Source organism: Heptranchias perlo, chromosome 12, assembly GCF_035084215.1.
Source record: "Heptranchias perlo isolate sHepPer1 chromosome 12, sHepPer1.hap1, whole genome shotgun sequence".
Classification (NCBI taxonomy): Eukaryota; Metazoa; Chordata; class Chondrichthyes; order Hexanchiformes; family Hexanchidae; genus Heptranchias; species Heptranchias perlo.
The window spans coordinates 56,424,470-56,441,739 of record NC_090336.1 but is presented as its reverse complement, the minus strand read 5'-3'; the positions used below and the strand labels follow the sequence as shown (position 1 = coordinate 56,441,739).

Here is a 17,270-nt window from a genome sequence, read left to right as displayed (position 1 = left end):
CAGAGCTTTGATCTGATTCGTTGGTTGTGGAATCGCTTAGCTCTGTCTATAGCATGTTGCTTCCGCTGTTTAGCATGCATGTAGTCCTGAGTTGTAGCTTCACCAGGTTGGCACCTCATTTTTAGGTACGCCTGGTGCTGCTCCTGGCATGCTCTTCTACACTCCTCATTGAACCAGGGTTGATCCCCTGGCTTGTTGGTAATGGTAGAGTGAGGAATATGCCGGGCCATGAGGTTACAGATTGTGCTGGAATACAATTCTGCTGCTGCTGATGGCCCACAGCGCCTCATGGATGCCCAGTTTTGAGCTGCTAGATCCATTCTGAATCTATCCCATTTAGCACGGTGGTAGTGCCACACAACACGTTGGATGGTGTCCTCAGTGCGAAGACGGGACTTCATCTCCACGAGGACTGTGCGGTGGTCACTCCTACCAATACTGTCATGGACAGATGCATTTGCGACAGGTAGATTGGTGAGGACGAGGTCAAGTAAGTTTTTCCCTCGTGTTGGTTCGCTCACCACCTGCCGCAGGCCCAGTCTAGCAGCTATGTCCTTCAGGACTCGGCCAGCTCGGTCAGTAGTGGTGCTACCGAGCCACTCTTGGTGATGTACATTGAAGTCCCCCACCCAGAGTACATTCTGTGCCCTTGCTACCCTCAGTGCTTCCTCCAAGTGGTGTTCAACATGGAGGAGGACTGATTCATCAGCTGAGGGAGGACGGTAGGTGGTAATCAGCAGGAGGTTTCCTTGCCCATGTTTGACCTGATGCCATGAGATTTCATGGGGTCCAGAGTCAATGTTGAGGACTCCCAGGGCCACTCCCTCCTGACTGTATATCACTGTACCGCCACCTCTGGTGGGTCTGTCCTGCCGGTGGGACAGGACATACCCAGGGATGGTGATGGAAGAGTCTGGGACGTTGGCTGAAAGATATGATTCTGTGAGTATGGCTATGTCAGGCTGTTGCTTGATTAGTCTGTGGGACAGCTCTCCCAATTTTGGCACAAGTCCCCAGATGTTACTAAGGAGGACCTTGCAGGGTCGACTGGGCTTGGTGTTTTGCCGTTGTCGTGTCCGGTGCCTTGTGGTCCGATGCCGGGTGGTCCGTCCGGTTTTATTCTTATTATGACTTTTCGTAGCGAGATTTTACAACTGAGTGGCTTGCTAAGCCACTTCAGAGGGCAATTAAGAATCAACCACATTGCTGTGGGTCTGGAGTCACATGTAGGCCAGACCGGGTAAGGACGGCAGGTTTCTTTCCCTAAAGGACATTAGTGAACCAGATGGGTTTTTACGACAATCCGGTAGTTTCATGGTCATCATTACTGATACTAGTATTTTAATTCCAGATTTTTATTTAATTAATTGAATTTTTAAATTAATTAATTGAATTTAAATTCGCCAGCTGCCGTGGCGGGATTTGAACTCACGACTCTGGATTTTAGTCCAGGCCTCTGGATTACTAGCCCAGTAACATAACCACTATGCTACCGTACCCTGAAGTTGTGAAGCGGGGAGGTGGGGCGGAGCGGGGGGGGGTCGCGATTGCAGAGGATGGGGATCCGGGGGTGTCAGCGGCACAGATCATTTTTGCCCACAAAATTAATTTGACTCCTTCCTTTTGGCGGGTCTCTTAGATTCCACTGAGCCTGCTCCAACCAAAAATGGCAATCGGGAGTCCAATTTACATCATAGGGCGCCGATCACATTTTAAAAAGGGCGTACCTCCTGAAGCATGGTCACTTTGGACACCCGGCAGGGCAGGCCCCATCACCAGCTATCAACCCCATTTCAAGGACGTTACCACTCCATTAATGCCAGGCATAAGCATTGAAAATAGACCCCAGATTGTTGAAACGGGTGAGGAAATTAGTCACCGCAGGAGTTGAAGTGTATTTGTATTAATATATTTTGTTGCAGCTTTAATGTCCTAACATCATCTGAGAGCATTCAATTTTATGCATTTCTTTCCATCCTGGATTCTTTTAATAATGTAATAGGAATATTTATGCTGCAGCTGTTGGTTTTAAGCTTGTGGGAGTTTACCTTGTTTTAGTGATCCAGAGAACCTTTTAGCTCACGATGCTTTTGACTGAGGCCCAAAAATTTGTTCTGGTTATATTTGTACTTGGTGCAGAAAAGTCACTGGAGCCTTTCATAAGGTTAAAGAAACAGGTCCTGAAATTCTGTGGGGGGCCCTCTCGGTCTCCCACCGCAACCGCCAAGTAAACTATAGCAAACAGTAGGTTCAGTTGCAGCTGTTGAGGTATATTAAGCGCCTTGGGATGTTTTTACTACGCTGCATAAGTGCAAGTTTTAATTATTAAGGATTTTGCAGTGACAACTGATGTTACTGCCCCTGGTGGTTCACTTACTCATTGCAATCTGACTTCACCGAAGGGTGGGGAGGGAGGGGGTGGGAAAGATTTTCAGTAAGTTCTTCGAGCTTTGAAGTAAATGGATAGGGAAACATGCATTACAATAATGGACCAAAAGAGGGAAACATTACTCTGTGAGTAAGCAATAGCACACACACTAAATGTGCATTAAAGTGTATTCACTTGTGCCGTTAACATGTAGACCTGGGATTCTTTGATGAAGTAACAGAGAGGGTTGATGAGGGTGGTACGGTTGATATTGTGTATATGGACTTTCAAAAGGTGTTTGATAAAGTACCACATCATAGACATGTTAGCAAAATTGAAGCCCATGGGATTAAAGGGATGGTGGCTGTATGGCTAAGGGACAGAAAGCAGAGAGTACTGTCGAACGGTTGTTTTTCAGACTGGAGGGAAGGGTGCAGTGGCGCTCCCCAGGAGTCGGAGTTTGATATGTATTAATGACCTGGAGTTGGGTACACAGGGTATAATTTCAAAGATTGCAGATAACACGAAACTTGGAAATGTAGTAAACAGCGAGATGGATAATACAGACTTCAGGAGGACACAGACAGACTGGTGAAATGAGCAGAAACATGGCAGATGAAATTTAACGCAGAGAAGTGTGAAGTGATTCCTTTTGGTAGGAAGAATGAGGAGAGGCAATATAAACAAAATGGTACAATTTTAAAGGGAGTGCAGGAACAGAGAGACCTGAGGGTGTATGTACACAAATCTTTGAAGGTGGCAGGACAAGTTGTGAAGGCTGTTAAAAAGGCATATGGGACCCTGGGCTTTATTAATAGAGGCAGAGAGTACAAAAGCAAGGAAGTTATGCTGAACATTAATAAAACACTGTTTAGGCCCCAGCTGGAGTATTGAGTTCAATTCTGGGCATGACACTTTAGGAAGCATGTCAAGGCCTTAGAGAAGGTGCAAAAGAGATTTACTAGAATGGTACCAGGGATGAGGGACTTCATTTATGTGGAGAGACTGGAGAAACTGAGGTTATTCTCCTTAGAACAGAGAAGGTTAAGGGGAGATTTGATCAAAGTGTTTAAAATCATTAAGGGTTTTGTTAGAGTAAATAAGGAGAAACTATTTCCAGTGGCAGGATCGTCAGTAACCAGAGGACACAGATTTAAGGTGAGTGGCAAAAGAACCAGAGCGACATGAGGAAAGAATTTTTGGGCAGCGAATTGTTATGATCTGGAATGCACTGCCTGAAAGGGTGGTAGAAGCAGATTCAATAGTGAATTTCAAAAGGGAATTGGATAAATACTGGAAGGGGAAAAATCTGCAGGGCTATGGGGAAAGAGCAGGGGAGTGGGACTAATTGGGAAGCTCTTTCAAAGAGTCGGCACAGATGCGATGGACCGAATGGCCTCCTTCTGTGCTGTATCATTCTATGATTCCACTCAGTCTTGACTTTACGTACATATCATATTATTCTTCCCATATTACTCAGTCTTGACTTTACATGATCAATGTGTTATTTAATAGAGTTATCCTATTTATTTTAAATGGGTCAATGCCTGTGCTAAAATACTGCTGAGACGAATGTCGTATGAATGCAGGGAAGTGCTCGTCCGCACTGACAGTAATTTCCTGGCTAGTTTGGAGTAGAGGTTCTGGCTGTAGCATGGTTTTTAGGACCTTACTCACAGTATAGTAGGATTGGAAGTAAGTTGGCAGCAGAACATCTAATTGCTGTCTGAGTGAATGTGATTGTCGGTTCTATGTGTCCGCAAAGACAATGGGGGAGTCCAGAAATTGGGCAGGGCGATGGACTCTGCCCAGGGTGGAAAATTACTCCCAGTTAGCCTTTCCAAATAGAAACATTGTACTTCGCTGCACTTGCACCGTTTTGCTGGGTAAATGTGGGTTGACTCTACTTTGCATCCCGCTAGTTAAAGCACGCATAACACCCGCAACCTGCTTTCATACCCAGATACGACTGGTCCAGGTGATTCACATGTATTGCCGCTGTGCCTTTCCTCAGGTCGGATACCTTCTTGTGTACATTCTTCCACGTGTGACAGATGAAAGACATCACATTCACTTCCTGCATGATCCCACCACCCCACCCACCCTCCATGCACGCCACACCCTCTCGTTATCAGTGTCTTGCCTTCCCCGCTCCCTTGTCCACAAAAAAAGGGCACTTTTCTGGTTTCTTGTGCCAGGTACAGTAATCTGCTGGATGTCCTCAGTAAACGATCTGTGCTTCCAGTAATGAGCCCTCAAATTATTTGAGTGACTGGGCACCATTGCTGAAGGTGAGTTTTAGTTGACTGTCAGTTCTAACAAGCCTGATCTCTCAGAAATTGTACAGGGCAAAAATGTTGCCCTCCACAGACTTCATCAAAAAATAATTGTTACTGACGCATTCTCAGGTGCTAAGAGTAAATCTTCCCCTAAAGTGACGAGTTGTTTTTTTGTTCTCCATTCTGACTGTGTTCCCTCATAAATGTCAGCCTGTCTTTTCTGTTTTTAGGTCCTCACTGAGCTACTGCCTACTTCCAGCATCTCCTGTTTTTACTTTAAATTTCCAGTATTTTCGGCTTTGGATTGTATAATTTATTTTTTCCTTTATTTCAAACCAAATTGTTGCACTGTGATGATTTTGGACAGATTTGCCCTGTAAAATTAGGTGAGGTCTTAAATCCAAATTGGGTGAACTTTGTTTTATATCGAAATTTCTCCACTCCAGATCAATTTAGACTTTGGAGGACACACACTAGTTGGTTCTTGTAAGTGCAATTTCAGTTTTTAAGAAAAAAACTAATTTTCCCTGCACAAAGAAGAATAAATCTTCTCTAAATATATGGATTTAAATAACACTATACCCTGAATCTAGATTTGTTTTACAGTGTGCCACTCCACGTACAACATTGTACACATTTAACTAGAGGGAATTCCTTCCTCTTTTGGTGAGAAATAGTTATTGATTTTATTTCCTCTTTGTGAGTTGAATTGGGATACATACCTCAGTGGGCCTGCTTGCTATCAGGGGGTGTTATAAGACATTGAGCAGTCACATGCCACCGTATAATCCATGCCCATGGCAGTGGAAGGTGCGATAGATGGATGTCTCCATTGCAATCATGGCTGGCTTCAACTCACTTGGGGATTACCTTTGGCTTGCCAAATGGGATAGAAACCATGCTGGCCACTGTTCTACACTCTGAGGAATCAGGAGTCTTCTCAAGAGTGGCATGCATTCCAGCAGTGGCATGTGTGAAGAAACAAGGGAACCTCTCCTGTCAGCAGCGCAAGTGAATGTCGGCATTGCTTCTGGGGTAGATCTGGACTTTGGGCGATAGTGTCAAATGGGCAATAGCAAATCGGCAGCCCGGTTTACATCTCTCCCCATTTTTATTTCCATTGACTTCAATAGAGAGATATAAAATTGTTGACACGCTAACACCCATTTTACACTATTGCACAAAATCAAGATCTAGCCCACTGAGTCCACCGTAATGTAGTCACAGAAGCACCTTTCATTGTCACATCAGAGGAAATCCCAGGTACAAAGGTAGAGGGCCTTATGAATTCTGTGCAGCTGCCCAGCTAGCTGAGTGGCTACCCAGAACTTCTACTTACTCAGCTAGGGTTGTACTTAGGCTCAGGGCACCTAAAGAAAGGACACAAAGAAGCCCACATCCTAAAAAAGAATAGGCCATTCAGCCTCTCTAGCCTGTGCTGCCATTCAATTAGATCATGGCTTATTTGTATCTTAACTCCATTTACCCGCCTTGGTTCTGTAACCCTTAATACCCTTGCCTAACAAAAATCTATCAATCTCAGTTTTGAAATTTTCAATTGACCCCCAGCCTCAACAGCTTTTTGGGGGAGAGAGGTCCAGATTTCCACTACCCTTTGTCTGAAGATGTACTTCCTGACATCACCCCTGAACAGATTGGCTCTAATTCTAGGGTTTTGCCCCCTTGTTCTGGACTCCTCCACCAGAGGGAATAGTTTCTCTATCAACTCCTTTGATCAATGAGATCACCCTTTAATCTTCTATATTCAAGGGAAAACAAGCTTACAAGCAGTGAATATACCATAATAACCTTTTAAACATGCATAGGACAAGATACGCAAAGACCAAATGCACTACTAAACAAAGTCTTGTTGCTTCGAATATATCTCGAAGTCTGTTATTCTTCTACTGTGCACTGAAGAAAATGTCAGTTGTCCAAAAATAAAGGAACTTGAACATTTTCAGCTTTTAGCAAAATGTTTTGAAGTTCTGTCACTGAAAACATGTCCTATAGATATTAATAATGGCCAGCCACAGAGCTTCTTGGGGCTGGGAGAAGAACCAGGCAGAGAGACCCTCACATACCTGTCACCTGTTGCCCATCATTGCCCTCCTGGTCTTCCATGGCTTATGGCTGTTCCCCACTGAACCCCATGCTGAGGCCTCTGTCTATATTAATATAATGCAGCATACTGCATTGTGTTATAATTTTTCCCACCTTCTCTGAGCATATTTTAAGACCACTTTCTTCCTCCCTCCCCCCACCATGTGGTCCACACATCTGAAGCATTGCAGTAGCACCCAGATGTCTGATCAATGAGGTCGCTGGTTTACCCATGTATTTAGTTGCACCTATTCTCTGCTGGGGTCATTGGCCATGATCGCACCATTTAACCAGTATCTCGAGGAGCCAGTCCTTAACCCATCCTTTTCCTTCATAAAACTTTGTCATGTTTGATTACTTGAGAATGAGCACATTGTACATAATCCATGGGAAGTAAATATTGGGTAGATTTTTGCCTCCATCGCCAGGGTGGTAATCTGATGGAGCGGATTGTTCACCCATTGTAGAACTCACCCATTTGACATACAAGTGACCACATTAAATTAAGTACTGGGATGTGGCATCAGGATAACCAACATATGGTTTATTGAAAGATCTGGCAACCCCAGAGTACATGGTACCAGCAGCTGCATCTATGTGATCTTTCAAACTTTTTGGAGCATCCCATAGAGTTCATCAACGGAAAATCATACCAGTCGATGAAAATCCAAATAATGTGCGATCACTGCCAAAGAGGTCTACATGCCAGTGGATGAATTTCAGTGACTACCCATCATGTCTATACCTTCTAGGAATCATGGGTGGAAGAGTCTGGGATTATGACTCTGACTATATCAGGATGTTGCTTGATTAGTTTGTGGGACAGTTCTCCCAACCTGGACATCGGTTCCCAGATGTTGATTTGAAGAGTTGACTGGGCTGGGATTCCATCAATCTCCCCATATGATGCATGGGTCATTGCCAATAGATTTGTCCAATTTTCTTCCTGTTGAAGTTTAGCGATTGTTTACAACTGGGTGGCTAGTTAGGGCATGTTGAGAAGGCATTCAAGAGTTAATCATGTAGTGTGGGACTGCATGTAAGCCAGACCAAGTAAAGGTGGCAGGGTCCTTATCCTAAAGGACATTAGTGAACCAGTTGGGTTTTCAGATCAATCCAGAAGTTTTCCTGGTCACTTTTCTGGTGATAGCCCACAAATTACTAGATTTATTCAGATCAATTTGGGATTTGAACTCATGACCTATGGGTTGCTAGTCTAGGACCTTACCACGAGCGACTGAACACTTGGATAGAGGAAGAGAAGCTTGACGGACACAATTCAGGTTCCACTGAGATTTTGTATGTGTCAGAGTTTTATGTGATAGAGCAAGCCCTTAATGGTGGAAACAGGTCCTCTCCTATAACGATGAGGGAGATGCTACACTCCCACTTATTTTGATGGCTTTTCATCTGTTGACTTCTGGACTAATATCTGATATCAAAATACCAGGTTTGTGGCTTCTCTGAGTGAGACTGCCATTTTAACACCGCTTCAGAATGAATTAGGAAGAGTTTGTATGGCTGGCTCACACCCGTTAGAAAGTAGGTAGATAGTTGCCTGAACTCATTTCATAAGAACACAAGAAATAGGAGCAGGAGTAGGCCAATCGGCCCCTCGAGCCTGCTCCGCCATTCAATAAGATCATGGCTGATCTGATCCTAACCTTAAATCTAAATTCATGTCCAATTTCCTGCCCGCTCCCCGTAACCCCTAATTCCCTTTACTTCTAGGAAACTGTCTATTTCTGTTTTAAATGTATTTAATGATGTAGCTTCCACAGCTTCCTGGGGCAGCAAATTCCACAGACCTACTACCCTCTGAGTGAAGAAGTTTCTCCTCATCTCAGTTTTGAAAACGCAGCCCCTTATTCTAAGATTATGCCCCCTAGTTCTAGTTTCACCCATCCTTGGGAACATCCTTACCGCATCCACCCGATCAAGCCCCTTCACAATCTTATATGTTTCAATAAGATCGCCTCTCATTCTTCTGAACTCCAATGAGTAGAGTCCCAATCTACTCAACCTCTCCTCATATGTCCGCCCCCTCATCCCCGGGATTAGCCGAGTGAACCTTCTTTGTATTGCCTCGAGAGCAAGTATGTCTTTTCTTAAGTATGGAGACCAAAACTGTATGCAGTATTCCAGGTGCGGTCTCACCAATACCTTATATAACTGCAGCAATACCTCCCTGTTTTTATATTCTATCTCCCTAGCAATAAACGCCAACATTCCGTTGGCCTTCTTGATCACCTGCTGCACCTGCATACTAACTTTTTGATTTTCTTGCACGAGGACCCCCAGATCCCTTTGTACTGCAGTACTTTCCAGTTTCTCGCCATTAAGATAATAACTTGCTGTCTGATTTTTCCTGCCAAAGTGCATAACCTCACATTTTCCAATATTGTATTGCATCTGCCAAATCTCCGCCCACTCACCCAGCCTGTCTATATCCCCTTGTAGGTTTTTTATGTCCTCCTCACTCTCTACTTTCCCTCCCATCTTTGTATCATCTGCAAACTTTGATATGTTGCACTCGGTCCCCTCCTTCAAATCGTTAATATAGATTGTAAAGAGCTGGGGACCCAGCACCAACCCCTGCGGAACACCACTGGCCACTGGTTGCCAGTCCGAGAATGAACCATTTATCCCAACTCTCTGCTTCCTGTTAGATAACCAATCCTCCACCCATGCCAGAATATTACCCCCAATCCAGTGATTCTTTATCTTGAGCAATAATCTTTTATGTGGCAACTTGTCGAATGCCTTCTGGAAGTCTAAATACACTACGTCCACTGGTTCCCCTTTATCCACCTTGTACGTTATGTCCTCAAAGAACTCAAGCAAATTTGTCAGACATGACTTCCCCTTCATAAAGCCATGCTGACTTTGTCCTATTAAATTATGTTTATCCAAATGTTCCGCTACTGTCTCCTTAATAATAGACTCCAAAATTTTACCCACCACAGATGTTAGGCTAACTGGTCTATAATTTCCAGCCTTCTGCCTACTACCCTTTTTAAATAAGGGTGTTACATTAGCAGTTTTCCAATCTGCCGGGACCTTTGCTGAGTCCAGAGAATTTTGGAAAATTATTACCAAAGCATCCACAATCCCTACTGCCACTTCCCTCAAGACCCTAGGATATAAGCCATCAGGTCCAGGGGATTTATCCACCTTGAGTCCCATTAATTTACTGAGTACCAATTCCTTAGTGATTTTAATCATATTTAGCTCCTCCCCCACTAGAGCCCCCTGTTTGTCCAGTGTTGGGATATTCTTAGTGTCCTCTACCGTAAAGACTGAAACAAAATATTTGTTCAGCATTTTTGCCATCTCCATGTTTCCCACCATTAATTTCCCGGTCTCATCCTCTAAGGGACCAACGTTTGCCTTAGCCACCCTTTTTCTTTTTATATAACTGTAGAAACTCTTGCTATCTGTTTTTATATTTTTTGCTAATTTATTTTCATAATCTATCTTCCCTTTCTTAATCAATCCTTTAGTTACTTTTTGCTGTCTTTTGAAGACTTCCCAATCTTCTATCCTCCCACTAAGTTTGGCTACCTTATATGTCCTTGTTTTTAGTCGGATACTATCCTTAATTTCTTTAGTTAGCCATGGATGGCTGTCATTTCTTTTACTCCCTTTTTTCCTCAGTGGAATATATATTTTTTGAAAGTTGTAAAATAACTCCTTAAATGAACACCACTGCTCATGTACCGTCTTACCCTTTAATCTATTTTCCCAGTCCACTTTAATCATTTCCGCTCTCATACCATCATAGTCTCCTTTATTCAAGCTCAGTTCACTTGTTTGAGAACCAACCTTCTCACCCTCTAATTGGATATGGAATGTAACCATGTTATGGTCACTCATTCCAAGGGGATCCTTAATTATTATAGCTGTTCCCTTATTACATGCCCCGACTATTTCCTGATTAATACTTCTTCCAGCAGAGTTGCAACTATTAGGAGGCCTATATACTACGCCCACTAGTGTTTTTTTCCCTTATTCTTCCTTATCTCTACCCAAACTGTTTCATTATCCTGATCCTTTGTCCCGATATCATTTCTCTGTATTACAGTGATTCCTTCTTTTAGTAACATAGCCACCCCACCTCCCCTCCCTTCCTGCCTGTCCTTCCTGATTGTTAAATACCCTGGCATATTTAATTCCCAGTCGTTGTCACCCTGCAGCCATGTCTCTGTAATGGCCACAAGATCATACCCATACGTCGTTATTTGTGCCGTTAACTCGTCCATTTTGTTACGAATGCTACGTGCATTCAGATAAAGAACTTTCAAATATGTTTTGTGACACTTAGTTCCTGCTTTTTCCTTTTTTAACACTTTACCTTTTACTCCATACCTTCTGTCCCTTCCTGATACGCTTTCCTCTGTCTCCCTGCTCAGGTTCCCAACCCCCTGCCACAGCTTTGATGCCTTACGCCTTCTAGTTTTTATTTTATCTGTCGTGTCTAAAGTACACTTTCCTTCACTGAGAACCCTTACAGGAAGCATGAAAAAAGAAGTATTTCAATCTGCTTTAATATTGCTTCAGTTGTGTGGTAGTGTAGCTAACTTCTAATGCTTAGATCTCACCTAGCCGACATTAACACGGAAGCAAACCTGCCATATTTGCTAACGGTGTCAGCAGGGACCACCCTTTTTATTTTTTAACCTGGGTCTTCCAGCTGATGGCCTTGGCAGCTCTGGCTCGGTTGCTCATGATACTGATGTTGGCTTCATGAGATCCATGCCTTGGGCGCTCCCCCTGTCTGGGCTGGTTTCGTATCCAGATTCCAAAAGCAAAGAAGACATTGGGGACGATTTTCACTTTTGGAGCCCGCCCGTTATCGCTGATTTGGCCGTGTGAAAATTGCCCTCCCGTGTGATAACCCACTGTATCAGAGCAAAGCAACGAGTGCGATAACCACAGTAACACCCAGTCCACCGTGACTGTCCCTGTAAGTAAAAATCAATAACCAGACCATTTCATTATCTATAATACATTAAAAATCTTACATCTGCAGACACATCCTGTCTACAAACCCTTACTTCCTGTTAAAATATTTGTGTCGACTTGTTCAATTATAAATTTCTATGTCCACATTTATAATGGGAACTGTCCAATATCAACCTGTCACCCTGTAATTACACCCTCCCACCAGTGTCGTGCCTCAGTTTTGAGTTGTCCAGTGTCTCGGCCTGTACTGCAGACTTCTTTGCTTCCCAAATTGCCTTAACCTTTTACTATTTTACTGTAAATAATAATAATACATCAAATTTTTATATAAAAATTCGGTCAGAATGTGAGACTTTAAAATGTGGACTGAATTACGTCTGCGTGCCCTTGTCCAATTCTGCTTCAGCCTCTCACCCCACTCCACGTAAAGACTATAATTGGTCCTCACTCCCTGGAGGTAATTTTAACTTTTGGTGAATTATTCCAGTAATATTACTTCAACGGAAGGGATAATCGAGCAGGGTCTATAACGGGCAGCTACAACCATCAATATTCTGCCCTCACCCAAAGTTAAAATGATCCCCCCCCCCCCAACCATGTACATCAGCATTGGGGAATTAACTGGTGCATGTGTGAGCTTGTGTATATAGAAAGGAGAACAGAGTCCTTTTCAATTCATTTTTTTCTGCCTACAGATGTATTACTGGTGCACTATAATTTAAAAAACACATCAATTTGAAAGTAGGGCTGCACAATGCATGTCCAATATTCTCATTTTTAGTAATGCATAGTATAATAATGACAGCTGGTTGTATGGAAATCCTTTTGAATAAGTGTCTGATTACGTAGTTTAAATTTATTAGCTTGCGACCGTAGCACTTATAACCAGCATGCCAGTAATTTATTGCCTCCTTCAGTCCTTACCAATGGATGTTATCACTTAATTAAGCAGCCATCTGTTTCAGTAATGGGCTGGCGAAAGTCCCTGCGTGTGTGAGACATTTTAATGTGGGGTTCAGCGCATTGCAAGGGTGATGAGTAAATTATGGTGATTTAATCTCTGCAGAAACTCCGCTGACATTAGCGGCTCAGCTGGACATCCCGGTGGAGGTGATCAAGGGTCTAAGGAACGGGGGTGCGCATCTGGATTTCAGAGCCAAGGATGGCGTGACACCTCTGCATAAAGCAGCCAGGGCCAGGAACCAAACTGCACTCATGGTAAGATGCGACCGGTGGTCCTATAGAGGGCCCACCTGAGCAAAACTTGAAACTGAGCTGTTGTGGGCTGGTTCATAAAAAAAAATTATGTCGACTCTACAGCACAGAGACAGGCCATTCAGCCCAACTGGTCTATGCCAGCGTTTATACCACACGAGCCTCCTCCTGCCATACTTCATCTAACCCTATCAGCATAACCTTCGATTCCTTTCTCCATCATGTGTTTATCTCGCTTCCCCTTAAATGTATCTATGCTATTCATTCGTCTCAACTACTCCTTGTGGTAGCGAGTTCCACATTCTCACCACTCTCTGGGTAAAAAGTTTCTCCTGAATTCCCTATTGGATTTATTGGTGACTATCTTATATTTATGGTCCCTAGTTTTGGTCTCCCCCACAAGCGGAAACATCTTCTCCACATCTACCCGATCAAACCCCTTCAGAATTTTAAAGAACCTCTATCAGGCCACCCCTCAGCTTTCTCTTTTCTGGAGAAAAGAGCCCCAGCCTGTTTAGTCTTTCCTGATAAGTGTATCCTCTCAGTTCTGGTATCATCCTTGTGAATCTTTTTTGCACCTTCTCTAATGTCTCTATGTCCTTTTTATAATATGGAGCCCAGAGCTGTTCACAGTACTGCATGTGTGGTCTAACCAAGGTTCTATACAAGTTTAACATAACTTATCTGCTTTATAATGTGCCTCTTTATAATATAGAGACGAGAACTGTGCACAGTTCATAACCAGAGTGCAATTTCTGTTTGACAGATGATGATTTTAAAGGGCAATATATTGACTATAGTGTAACATATTACTTTACTATGATGTAACTTACCAAATCCTAACAAAGATGAGCACATAGCAAGAGAATATAATACATGGGAGCCATTCCAAGCTGGTAATCTGACTCGGAAGTTCAGATAATATCATAAACCATGAGACTGAAGGTTTATAACCATAATTTTGAACCCAGGACAAGATTACAGCCTTGGAATCACTACCACCTGAAGTTCATGGAGTAGTTTTATTCACGTTTCAGTCTTTTGCTGGTTGTGAGTTTTCATGAATCGTGTTTACTGGGCTTCATTTTATTGATACGTAATTACGCTCACATGGAAGGATGAATAATTGTCGCGTAATTTTGTTTTATATTAATTCTCGGGAAGTGGGCATCGCTGGCAAGGCCGGCATTTATTGCCCCATCCCTAGTTGCCCTTGAGAAGGTGGTTCTTGAAGGGCTGCCTTCATGCTGCAGTCCGTGTGGTGAAGGTGCTACCACAGTGCTGCCAGGTAGGGAGTTCCAGGATTTTGACCCAGCGCCAATTACTACATGTTAACTGGTATATGCTAAGGAAAAGAACAGTTACAGTGTGAACTGTAATAAAAGAGGAAAATTGAGAACAATTAACACTTGAAAGGTAGAAAGTGAAATGCTGTTGCTAAATGCTGGGAATTATAAATAAGGACCGAGAAATTTGGCCACGCAGCAACCGTTTTTTGGGCGCTAAACTCCTCCTAAGCCTCCAATATGGCGGGAGAGAAGTGCACGCTCATTACAAGCTAGAAACATAGAAAGCATAGAAAATAGGAGCAGGAGTAGGCCATTCGGCCCTTTGAGCCTGCTGTGCCATTCAATATGATCATGCCTGATCCTCTTTCTCAATACCATATTCCCGCTCTCTCCCTATACCCCTTGATGCCTTTTGTCTCCTTCTTAAATATATTCAGTGACTTGGCCTCCACAGCCTTCTGTGGTAGAGAATTCCACAGATTCACCACCCTCTGAGTGAAGAAATTTCTCCTCATCTCAGTCCTAAATGTCCTACCCCGTATCCTGAGACTGTGACCCCCTCGTTCTGGACCCCCCCAGCCAGGGGAAACATCCTCCCTGCATCCAGTCTGTCTAGTCCTGTCAGAATTTTATGTGTTTCAATGAGATCCCCTCTCATTCTTCTAAACTCGAGTGAGTACAGGCCGAGTCGACCCAATCTCTCCTCATACGACAGTCCTGCCATCCCAGGAATCAGTCTGGTGAACCTTCGCTGCACTCCCTCTAAGGCAAGTATATCCTTTCTTGGGTAAGGAGACTAAAACTGCACACAATATTGTCTGCCGTCTGCCATATTGGTAAAGGCCAAAAAATCGTTGTGCAGGGGCCACGCCTGAAACAGGTGTCAGGCCACTGGCACATACACATAAGGAGCCTAACGCCTGTTTGAGGCCCCCACTGCAAGATTGGTTTACCCTGAGGCAGCCAGTGCCAGCTGCACTCAGGCCGTACGTAGGCCTAGTTTTCTTAACAGGCGGTGCTTAAAGGGACCACTACAACTCACAACCAACAAGGTAAGATTTTAAAATATATTTACCTGAATGTGGAGCCAGGAGGAGCTGGAGTGGGCTGGTGCTGGCCACTGCTCCCTCTGCAACCCCCTCCCACCCCCCCCCCCCCCAACCCCACCCCTTGCCAACCCGATCACCCCCCTTCTTGGTCATCCCCCTTCATCACTTACCTGGCATCACACTGGCGCGATCTTCAATGCCGCTTCACTGGCGAGCTGCGTGTTGCTGTCTGCAGCTCGTCTGCTCGATGGTAATGAGGCCCAATATCGGGTGTGCCTCTGACCTCACCACACAGATGCAGGGATTGTTATGGACGCTCCTCACGCCAAAAAATGGGCGCCCCTGAATTTCTAGACCAAGATATCAGTTTTTAATCAAGTAAAGCTGGAAGAGATTGAGGCCCTAGTCAAAAAGAAGAAGGAGGCATATGACATGCATAGGCAGCTGGGATCAAGTGGATCCCTTGAAGAGTATAGAGATTGCCGGAGTAGAGATAAGAGAGAAATCAGGAGGGCAAAAAGGGGACATGAGATTGCTTTGGCAGATAAGGCAAAGGAGAATCCAAAGAGCTTCTACAAATACATAAAGGGCAAAAGAGTAACTAGGGAGAGAGTAGGGCCTCTTAAGGATCAACAAGGTCATCTATGTGCAGAACCACAAGAGATGGGTGAGATCCTGAATGAATATTTCACATCGATATTTACGGTTGAGAAAGGCATGGATGTTAGGGAACTTGGGGAAATAAATAGTGATGTCTTGAGGAGTGTACATATTACAGAGAGGGAGGTGCTGGAAGTCTTAACGCGCATCAAAGGTAGATAAATCTCCGGGACCTGATGAAATATATCCCAGGACGTTATGGGAGGTTCGGGAGGAAATTGCGGGTCCCCTAGCAGAGATATTTGAATCATCCACCGCTACAGGTGAGGTGCCTGAAGATTGGAGGGTAGCAAATGTTTTGCCTTTGTTTAAGAAGGGCGGCAGGGAAAAACCTGGGAACTACAGACCGGTGAGCCTGACATCTGTAGTGGGTAAGTTGTTAGAGGGTATTCTGAGAGATAGGATCTACAGGCATTTGGAGAGGCAGGGACTGATTAGGAACAGTCAGCATGGTTTTGTGAGAGGAAAATCATGTCTCACGAATTTGATTGAGTGTTTTGAAGGGGTAACCAAGAAGATAGATGAGGGCTGTGCAGTAGACGTGGTCAACATGGACTTCAGCAAAGCCTTTGACAAGGTACCGCATGGTAGGTTGTTACATAAGGTTAGATCTCACGGGATCCAAGGTGAGGTAGCCAATTGGATACAAAATTGGCTTGACGACAGAAGACAGAGGGTGGTTGTAGAGGGTTGTTTTTCAAACTGGAGGCCTGTGTCCAGCGGTGTGCCTCAGGGATCGGTGCTGGGTCCGCTGTTATTTGTTATTTATATTAATGATTTGGATGAGAATTTAGGAGGCATGGTTAGTAAGTTTGCAGATGACACCAAGATTGGTGGCATTGTGGACAGTGAAGAAGGTTATCTAGGATTGCAACGGGATCTTGATAAATTGGGCCAGTGGGCTGATGAATGGCAGATGGAGTTTAATTTAGATAAATGTGAGGTGATGCATTTTGGGAGATCGAATCGGGCCAGGACCTACTCCGTTAATGGTAGGGCGTTGGGGAGAGTTATAGAACAAAGAGATCTAGGAGGACAGGTTCATAGCTCCTTGAAAGTGGAGTCACAGGTGGATAGGGTGGTGAAGAAGGCATTCGGCATGCTTGGTTTCATTGGTCAGAACATTGAATACAGGAGTTGGGATGTCTTGTTGAAGTTGTACAAGACATTAGTAAGGCCGCACTTGGAATACTGTGTACAGTTCTGGTCACCCTATTATAGAAAGGATATTATTAAACTAGAAAGAGTGCAGAAAAGATTTACTAGGATGCTACCGGGACTTGATGGTTTGACTTATAGGGAGAGGTTAGATAGACTGAGACTTTTTTCCCTGGAGAGTAGG

At 43.9% G+C, this 17,270-nt stretch overlaps 1 protein-coding gene across 1 annotated transcript in view; it reads left to right on the top strand.

The window, feature by feature from the left end:
- Positions 1-17,270, top strand: part of shank2b (SH3 and multiple ankyrin repeat domains 2b) — a 680,429-nt gene that overhangs the window by 89,795 nt on the left and 573,364 nt on the right. The window contains exon 6 of the mRNA XM_067994155.1: positions 12,782-12,933. Within this exon, the coding sequence (XP_067850256.1) occupies positions 12,782-12,933 (152 nt within the window). The remainder of the gene's footprint in view (positions 1-12,781; positions 12,934-17,270) is intronic.